A 10585-nucleotide genomic window follows, 5' to 3' on the forward strand; every position below is an offset into this window, starting at 1 on the left:
AAAAAGTTTATGAGTTTGAACATCAAATATGTTGTCTTTGTAGCATATTCAACTGAATATGGGTTGAAAAGGATTTGCAAATCATTGTATTCCATTTATATTTACATCTAACACAATTTCCCAACTCATGGAAACAGGGTTTGTATTTCATTTATGCATTCACGCCTGTCTTGGTTGTCTGTTGAACAAAAGATGCAATGTAGTCTCCTTATGTTCTTTAAAACTGTCGTGTTAGATCAATCATCAGATTACTTTTACAAACAGTTTTCAAAATCAACCAACACACATATTCATGACACGAGGAATGCCAGCGTTTGACACCTGTGGCTCAGAGCTGGTGTTTTTAGCAAGTGACTCTCTCTCTCTCTCCGTCAACAGTTGTTCTCTGTCATCCCTCGCCACTTCCTGCCGGGGATCAAAAGCCCCTGCTGGTACCAGGAGGTCTCAGGCGAGACTGGCGACGATCCCTACAAGAGGAACCTCTTCGCCGTGCGCTCCAAGAGCTTCATGGGCGTGAGCGAGCAGCTGAGGTCCAACTTCCGCCTGCGCCGCCGCGACGGCCGGCGGTTCCGCCTGCGATGCCTGCCTTACTTCTACATCATCGGCCAACCCAAATGCGGCACCACAGACTTGTTCTACAGGATGCTGCTGCATCCCCAAGGCCGCTTCAACTTCATGAAGGAGCCACACTGGTGGACCAGGAAACGCTTCGGTAAGGCATCGAGAAATCAGGTGTTATGATGTCATCAGCGAATTGTCCGGGAGGGTTGGCAAGTATGCTTATATAAGACTTTAATAATACGATATTTTTTTAATCATCATGAGAGACATGACCGTGGAGGCATTTTTTTCATTCCAGGAGTTATCTCACCTTCTGAGGAGTTTTACTTATCTTTTGGGGTGGGCCGTGGTTAAGAGGGGAGGAGTATATTTACAGATGTTGTGTGTGCAGTTGGGCACTGCATTTTCTAAAAGCCGTAGATGTTATTGTCACATATGCATGTACAGTAGATGGCAGTATTGTCCTGTTTAAGAGTGTCACAACATTGCTGTTTACGGCAGACAAACTTCTTTACGGTAGACGAAAACGTGACTGCTGTTGTTGTGTGTTGTTACCGCGCTGGGAGGACGATAATGACACTGCCTAACAATAAACCCACATAACAAACCAAGAACTCGCCCTCGATCATTCTACAGTTATAACGTCATTGGGCAGACACGCTGTTTATATTGTGGGAAAACAGGCTGTCCTCACTCAGGTACGCATGGAGCTGGAGGGGGCGTGGCCTCCAGCTCCGCCTGAATTTCAGGAGAAAATTTGTCTCGGGAGGTTTTCAGGAGAGGCGCTGGATTTCGTGAGTCTCTCGAATTTTCCGGGAGGGTTGGCAAGTATGCTTATGTAAGACTTTAATAATACAATATTTTTTTAATCATCATGAGAGACATGACCGTGGAGGCATTTGTTTCATTCCAGGAGTTATCTCACCCTCTGAGGAGTTTTACTTATCTTTTGGGGTGGGGCGTGGTTAAGAGGGGAGGAGTATATTTACAGATGTTATGTGCGCAGTTGTGCACTGCGCTCTCTAAAAGCCGTAGATGTTATTGTCACATATGCATGTACGGTAGATGGCAGTATTGTCCTGTTTAAGAGTGTCACAACATTGCTGTTTACGGCAGATGAAAACGTGACTGCTGTTGTTGTGTGTTGTTACCGCACTGGGATGACGATAATGAAACTGCCTAACAATAAACCCACATAAGAAACCAAGAACTCGCCCTCGATCATTCTACAGTTATAACGTCATTGCGCAGACACGCTGTTTATATTGTGGGAAAACAGGCTGTCCTCACTCAGGTCCGCATGGAGCTGGAGGGGGCGTGGCCTCCAGCTCCGCCTGAATTTCGGGAGAAAATTTGTCTCGGGAGGTTTTCGGGAGAGGCGCTGAATTTCGGGAGTCTCTCGAATTGTCCGGGAGGGTTGGCAAGTATGCTTATATAAGACTTTAATAATACGATATTTTTTTAATCATCATGAGAGACATGACCGTGGAGGCATTTGTTTCATTCCAGGAGTTATCTCACCCTCTGAGGAGTTTTACTTATCTTTTGGGGTGGGGCGTGGTTAAGAGGGGAGGAGTATATTTACAGATGTTGTGTGTGCTGTTGGGCACTGCATTTTCTAAAAGCCGTAGATGTTATCGTCACATATGCATTTACAGTAGATGACAGTATTGTCCTGTTTAAGAGTGTCACAACATTGCTGTTTACGGCAGACGAAAACGTGACTGCTGTTGTTGTGTGTTGTTACCGCGCTGGGAGGACGATAATGACACTGCCTAACAATAAACCCACATAACAAACCAAGAACTCGCCCTCGATCATTCTACAGTTATAACGTCATTGGGCAGACACGCTGTTTATATTGTGGGAAAACAGGCCGTCCTCACTCAGGTCCGCATGCAGCTGGAGGGGGCGTGGCCTCCAGCTCCGCCTGAATTTCGGGAGAAAATTTGTCTCGGGAGGTTTTCGGGAGATGCGCTGAATTTCGTGAGTCTCCTGAATTGTCCGGAAGGGTTGGCAAGTATGCTTATATAAGACTTTAATAATACGATATTTTTTTAATCATCATGAGAGACATGACCGTGGAGGCATTTGTTTCATTCCAGGAGTTATCTCACCCTCTGAGGAGTTTTACTTATCTTTTGGGGTGGGGCGTGGTTAAGAGGGGAGGAGTATATTTACAGATGTTGTGTGTGCAGTTTGGCACTGCATTTTCTAAAAGCCGTAGATGTTATTGCCACATATGTATGTACAGTAGATGGCAGTATTGTCCTGTTTAAGAGTGTCGCAACATTGCTGTTCACGGCAGACAAACTGCTTTACGGTAGACGAAAACGTGACTGCTGTTGTTGTGTGTTGTTACCGCGCTGGGAGGACGATAATGACACTGCCTAACAATAAACCCACATAACAAACCAAGAACTCGCCCTCGATCATTCTACAGTTATAACGTCATTGGGCAGACACGCTGTTTATATTGTGGGAAAACAGGCCGTCCTCACTCAAGTCCGCATGGAGCTGGAGGGGGCGTGGCCTCCAGCTCCGCCTGAATTTCGGGAGAAAATTTGTCTCGGGAGGTTTTCGGGAGAGGCGCTGAATTTCGTGAGTCTCCTGAATTGTCCGGGAGGGTTGGCAAGTATACTTATATAAGACTTTAAAGTCAGTTTGATACATTTCTGTGCCCTCACAAAAAAACAACAAAAACTGACATCTCCCCTGATGTCAGGAATGATGTCAATTCAAAGTGTTTTGGAGAAATCATCTGTGTTTCGGCTGTTCTTGTGTCATCCAGGTTACATCCGCTTCAAATACGGCTCCCAGAGAAGATTCCCCGTGGAAGACTACCTGGATCTCTTTGACCTGTCAGCCCACAACATTCACGCACCCAGTAGTGGAACCCCCCCCACGGACCGCCCCTTGCAGCTCCTCACAGGTGAACAGGTGTGAAAGTGGTGGCTTGCATGAAACCACCTGGGCTTTTGTCACTTTGACTACGCGACTCTGCGCTCTCCAGAAGCAGTCTGTCACGCCAGACCTTTCTCTTTTGTCTGTGGTCTCCTGCCAGACCTTTCTGTCCCGCTGTGGTCTCCTGCCAGACCTTGCTCTCTTTGCACCACATTCCTCTGTGGATATCCACGTGACCAGGCACATGGAAATGCTATCTTAGTGTTGTCAATATGCTGCCTGGAGTCCAATGTTCCATTCATGTGGAACCTGGTCCACTCAAAGCTGTCCAAGAAACTCAAATAAACCTTGAGTTAGTTCTAATGTGATATATATCTATATGTATGTATGTATATATATACATACACACACATACGCAGCACTGCTAATTTGTAGCATCATTTGAAAAGTCACCCGCTAAAGAATAGGGAGTGCTTGAAACTCCGCATGTCAACATCTCCGTTCGGTGTCACACCCACAAAATGCCCAAGCAACCATTTCCACATCAACACCATATGAAAAAAATAGTCAACATAAGGAGATAACGTCCGCAGGAACCTACCACATACACTATTTGATTTCCTATTATGCAGCTCATTTTTATTTGACACTTATTGAAATATCTTGTGTGACATCATGCACAAAAGTGCACTTTATTTGTTTTAAACTATTGTAGTGGTGTTCTGTTGAAAAAGTGCTCTTTAATTTAGTGTTGTTTTGATATGTCATCTTAGTGACATCATGCACAAAGGTGCACTCATAGCTTGTTTTAAAATGTCTCTGACAATCTTGCACTTTTTGTTTTGGAAATGACATGAATGTTTGTGCCACTGTGCCAATAACTGTTTCATAAATACACTTTTAGTTGGGATTTCCCTCTCTGCATGAAAGTTTAAAAGTAGCATATATTACAGTATGAAGAACAATGTTTGAATGTAGACACATAGAATCATCATACTGCTGTGATTATATGCATCAAGTGTTCATTCAAGGCTAAGGCAAAATATCCAGATATACATGGTGTATTGTGACATGGCCTAAAAATATCCACATATTAATAAAAGGCCATATTACTGTATTCCTTGAATTGCCGCCGGGGCGCTAATTAATTTAAAACCTCCTCTCACTCCGGCGTTTACCCAAGGCATGCGGTAAATCTAGGCCTGTGCTTATAAATTTGAGTGTGATGTAAGGATACATAATGAAAAGCCCATTAAATAAAAAAACCTTATTATGGTCTTACCTTTACTTATAAATGAAGTCCATGTGCAGCTCCTTCTGATCAAAAGCATCGATAACTTGTTTATAGAAGTCTTCCTTATCTTTCTTCAGTTTTAAAAGTCTCTCTGTCTCGATGGAGATCTTCCTTTATTACCTCCTGCTTCGATTGAAAGTCCAGTTTAGAAAACGGTTTTATTTTAGATATGTAATCCTCCATGTTAAAAGTGCAAGCGAGAGGAAAAAACAAACGATCGCTGCTCACTCTTGCTGCTTGGTGTCACTTCTTCTGCAGCCGAGTAGTCGCAAGAAGGATCACTAGCGCCCTCTACCACCAGGAGGCGGGAGTCATTTAATGACTCATATTTGACACACGCAGCTACGGTATATTAATAAAACATAGCTGCTTACTGTTCTTTTTAGCATATTCAATAAATTGGACCTTAAATCCTACTGAATAGCTCTTAATCTTCTTACCTTTATGTGATTTATATATAATAGAAATCAGCCTCCTCCATTTTGAAAATGATGACAGGTGAAGTGTCACTTGTGACGTGACGAGTTTGACCCGGTGGAAATGCTAAGCATGCGCTAATTATTTTGCGAAAGGAGTTCGACCCGGCAGTAATTCTAGGCAGGCGCATACTATATACCCGGCGGCAATTCAAGGAAATAAGGTATGCTTGAGATATTAATAAAAGGCCGTATAGCCCAGCCCTAGTTCAAAGGACATGTCTTTGTTGTTACCAGGTGAGGCCAGTGCATCCACCATGTGGGACAACCAAGTGTGGAGGTATCTCCATGGCGACGGGGAGGAGACAGAGCCCCCATTCCTGGTCCAGGACTTCATCCACACGGCCCAGCCGGGGGCCAAAGTCATCGTAATGCTCCGAGACCCTGTAGAGAGGTGGGCACGGCAAGTAGGTCTTCACAGTCCACGGAGCCTCATCTGTTTTTTTTCCCCCTCTCCAGGTTGTACTCGGACTACTTGTACTTCAACGCGGCCAACAAGTCAGCAGAGGACTTCCATCAGAAGGTGGTCAGATCTGTCAAGCTCTTTCAGTCCTGTCTTCTGGGGAGGTCTCTCCGGTTCTGTGTGTACAGCACCAGCCTGGCCAACTCCCTTCAGGTCTGCTTCTGACCTGCTAGACTGGGTGATGGCTCCCATCACAGTTGTGTCAGTTGTGTCAGTTGGGCAGTTGTGTCCTTTGGCGCCCTCTTGAGGATCTTTTTGCTCAGTGCAGCTTGAACACCTTTTATTTGAATTGAGAATTGATTGCACATCTAATTGGGGAGAAGCTTCTTGAGCATTTTGAAAGACTAAAAGCAAGACAAATTGCTCAAAAAGGTTCATTGTGTCTTCTTATTCATATACTTTTTCAATTCTTCTTGTAATAACCATATTTTGGGTATTTTAGATGGAATGACATGTTTGGACTGTCATCTGCAGTCTTCTTCAGAAGGGTCCCTTGACCACTGTGACGTGTTGCCTATCAGCTGTTCTTATAGGTGTGGCCAAACCAGGCACACGTGTCAAGTCTACCCCCCGCCGCTTGATGATTAAAGGAGGAGGCAGTCCCAGGTATGCTCATGCATCCTAATTGTTGGCTGCCTTGGGTCACTTCCTTAGTTCGATTGCCTCCTTAAGCCATCGTTTGAATTTGTTTTTTTCTGTGCCGATGATTTTGCAACTGTCTCGGTCCATGATGTGGTTATTTATTTTGCAATGATCTAATATGGCTGATTTTAAGATTTCCTGTTCGAATTTTAGTTTTTGGCTTCTTGTAAACCTTCCAGTTGTCTCTTTTTCGCATTCTTTCTGATGTTAGAATAGAATAGAATACAAACCCCGTTTCCATATGAGTTGGGAAATTGTGTTGGATGTAAATATAAAGGGAATACAATGATTTGCAAATCATTTTCAACCCGTATTCAGTTGAATATGCTACAAAGACAACATATTTGTTAAAACTGATAAACATTTTTTTTTGGTGCAAATAATCATTAACTTGCAGTTTGCATGTTCTCCCTGTGAATGCGTGTGTTCCCTCCGGGTAGTCCGGCTTCCTCCCACCTCCAAAGACATGCACCTGGGGATAGGTTGATTGGCAACACTAAATTGGCCCTAGTGTGTGAATGTTTGTCTATCTGTGTTGGCCCTGCGATGAGGTGGCGACTTGTCCAGGGTGTACCCTGCCTTCCGCCCGATTGTAGCTGAGATAGGCGCCAGCGCCCCCCGTGACCCTGAAAGGGAATAAGCGGTAGAAAATGGATGGATGGATCATTAACTTTAGAATTTGATGCCAGCAACACATGACATAGAAGTTTGGTAAGGTGGCAATAAATACTGATAAGGTTGAGGAATGCTCATCAAACACTTATTTGGAAGATCCCTCAGGTGTGCAGGCTAATTGGGAACAGGTGCCATGATTGGGTATAAAAGCAGCTTCCGTGAAATGCCAAGTAATTCACAAACAAAGATGGGGCAATGGTCACCCCTTTGTAAGCAAATTGTCGAACAGTTTTAGAACATTTCTCAACAAGCTATTGCGAGGAATTTAGGGATTTTACCATCAACGGTCCGGTCCGTAAGATCATCAAAAAGTTCAGAGAATCTGGAGAAATCACTGCACGTAAGCGATGATATTACGGACCTTTGATCCCTCAGGCGGTACTGCACCAAAAACCGACATCAGTGTGTAAAGGATATCACCACATGGGCTCAGGAACACATCATAAAACCGCTGTCCGTAACTAAAAGTGGTCGCTACATCTGTAAGTGCAAGTTAAAACTACTATGCAAAGCGAAAGCCATTCATCAACAACACCCAGGAATGCCGCCGGCTTCGTTGGGCCCGAGCTCATCTAAGATGGACTGAAGCAAAGTGGAAAAGTGTTCTGTGGTCTGACGAGTCCACATTTAAAATTATATTTGGAAACTGTGGACGTGTTGTTTTCCGGAGCAAAGAGGAAAATAACCATCCGGATTGTTATAGGCGCAAAGTTCAAAAGCCAGCATCTGTGATGGTATGGGGGTGCATTAGTGCCCAAGGCATGGGTAACTTAGGCTTCTGTAAATGCACCATTAATGCTGAATGGTCCATACAGGTTTTGGAGCAACATATGTTGTCACCCAAGCAACGTTATCATGGACGCCCCTGCTTATTTCATCAAAACAATGCCAAGCCACGTGTTAAAACAGTGTGGCTTTGTAGTAAAAGAGTGCGGGTACTTTCCTGGCCCACCTGCAGTCCAGACATGTCTCCCATCGAAAATGTGTGGCGCATTTTGAAGCGTAAAATACGACAACAAGACCCCGGACTGTTGAAAAACTTAAACTGTACATCAAGCATTAGAGTCTCAAAATGCCCAAGCCACTTTACAACTGTTATTACTAGAGACTGATGTATAACACATGTGTATACAACTTTTTCTCTGTGTAATAATCTATCCATCCATCTTCTACCGCTTGGGTCGCGGGGGCAGCAGCCAAAGCAGTCCCGGCCATCGCTGCTTGCAGCTTTAATTTTTTTATTGTTTTTCTCCTACACGTCACAGCGGTCAGGTGACCCTTCTGTAGAAGACTGCAGATGGCAGTCGAAACATGTCAAAGATTCCATCTAATATACTGAAAATATGGTCTTATTAGAAGAACATTTGAAAAAGGAAACAAACAAAAAAAAGCACGATAAGTGTTTGGTTCTGTCCCCGCAGGTGAGGCTCAACCTGGGCCTCTACATCGTCTTCTTGCTGGACTGGTTGAGCGTCTTCCCCAGGGAGCAGATCCTGGTTCTCCGCCTGGAGGACTACGCTACAAACCTCGAAGGCACGCTGGACCAAGTCTTCTCTTTTCTGGAAGCAGGTGAGTACACCTGTGAAAGGCTGCATGTGAAGTGGGATGATTCCAATCACTTCATTGTGGTCTGGACCAGAGGTCTATAACGGGGGTCTGTGACCCTCACCTGGTCCACAGAGGATTTTGCAGGGGATTTGAAATGTTTTGGTTTATTATATGTACACTTTTTATGTCCCCCTGCAATGTTTACACCAGGGGTCGCCCGTAAGGACCAGATGAGTCGCCCGCTGGCCTGTTCTAAAAATAGCTCAAATAGCAGCACTTACCAGTGAGCTGCCTCTATTTTTTAAATTGTATTTATTTACTAGCAAGCTGGTCTCGCTTTGCTCGAAATTTTTATTTCTAAGAAAGACAAAACTCAAATAGAATTTGATGAATATCCAAGAAAATATTTTAAAGACTTGGTCTTCACTTGTTTAAAATAATTCATTTACTTTTTTTACTTTGCTTCTTATAACCTTCAGAAATACAATTTTAGAGAAAAAATGCAACTTTAAAAATGATTTTAGGATTTTTAAACACATATACCTTTTAAATTCCTCTTCTTTACTGACAATTTAAATCAATGTTCAAGTATTTTTTTATTGTAAATAATAATAAATACATTTTGATTTAATTCTTCATTTTAGCTTCTGTTTTTTGGACAAAGAATATTTGTGAAATATTTATTCGAAAAAAACATTCTGGCAAATCTAGAAAATCTGTCGAATCAAATTTAAATCTCATTTTAAAGTCTTTTGAATTTCTTTTACAATTTTTGTTCTGGAAAATCTTGAAGAAATAATGATTTGTCTTTATTAGAAATATAGCTTGGTCCAATTTGTTATTGTCACGCCTGTAAGTTTATGTTTTGGTTTTGGTCAGGTTATGTTTAGTTTTTTGGACATTTAAGTTCTGTCTTGGCACTTCCTGGTTTGTTTCATGCCCTCGAACACCTCGTTATTCAGGCCCCTTGTTTCGCTCCAAGTAAGTTTTTGTATTTATGCCTCAGTGCTAGTATTGTTTTGTTTATGCCACAGCTAGTGTCTTTTGTTTCGTTTGTATATAGTCATGCCATCGTGCTGTTTAAGTTTATAGTTAATTGTCTTTCATGCCATCGAGCAAGTGTTTATGTTTTCCCTGTTTTGTATATATTATATAAATAAAAGATGTACTCACAGTCGCGTCTCGCCCGTGCAAATTATTTTCTGCATCGAAGAAACAACTTTAATCCAAGCCCTGTTGTGACAGTTATATATTCTAACAAAATGCAGATTGGATTTTAACCTTTTAAAACATCTCATCAAAATTCTAAAATTAATCTTAATCAGGAAAAATTACTAATGATGTTCCATAATTTCTTTTTTAAATTTGTTCAAAAAGATTCAAATTAGCTAGTTTTTCTCTTCTTTTTTCGCTAGAATTTTGAATTTTAAAGAGTCGAAATTGAAGATAAACTGTTTCAAAATTTAATTTTCATTTTTTTCCTGTTTTCTCCTCTTTTAAACCGTTCAATTAAGTGTTTTTTTCATCATTTATTCTCTACAAAAATCCTTCCATAAAAGGAAAAAAAATGTACAACGGAATGACAGACAGAAATATCCATTTTTTTATAAATATAGATTTATTTATTAAAGGTAAATTGAGCAAAATGGCTATTTCTGGCAATTTATTTAAGTGTGTATCAAACTGGTAGCCCTTTGCATTAATCAGTACCCAAGAAGTAGCTCTTGCTTTCAAAAATGTTGGTGACCCCTGTTCTAGAATGTCCGTTTCAACCATTAACAATCAAGTTAAATGTATTTTTTTAGTCTTATTTACCAGTTCGGATTTAGTTGACTTCCACGATCAATTCTCTTTCAATGTGTGACTTATTTTGTTGTAGTTTGCTGTCATCCCGCCTTGTTTTGCTGGGGTTTTATGAAGGATTAAAAGTCAGAGAGCGTCAAATTGTCATATCACTTGCTCAACAATAGTGTTTGAATACAATCTGTGCCATCTTGTCAGGTCCTTTACCCAAAGAAGCCA

At 42.0% G+C, this 10585-nt stretch overlaps 1 protein-coding gene across 1 annotated transcript in view; it reads left to right on the forward strand.

The window, feature by feature from the left end:
- Positions 1-10585, forward strand: part of LOC133558733 (carbohydrate sulfotransferase 15-like) — a 42464-nt gene that overhangs the window by 30513 nt on the left and 1366 nt on the right. The window contains exons 5-10 of the mRNA XM_061909884.1: positions 379-712; positions 3353-3493; positions 5473-5629; positions 5695-5851; positions 8437-8584; positions 10565-10581. Coding sequence (XP_061765868.1) covers positions 379-712; positions 3353-3493; positions 5473-5629; positions 5695-5851; positions 8437-8584; positions 10565-10581 — 954 coding nt within the window. The remainder of the gene's footprint in view (positions 1-378; positions 713-3352; positions 3494-5472; positions 5630-5694; positions 5852-8436; positions 8585-10564; positions 10582-10585) is intronic.

Source organism: Nerophis ophidion, linkage group LG09 (assembly GCF_033978795.1).
Source record: "Nerophis ophidion isolate RoL-2023_Sa linkage group LG09, RoL_Noph_v1.0, whole genome shotgun sequence".
NCBI lineage: Eukaryota > Metazoa > Chordata > Actinopteri > Syngnathiformes > Syngnathidae > Nerophis > Nerophis ophidion.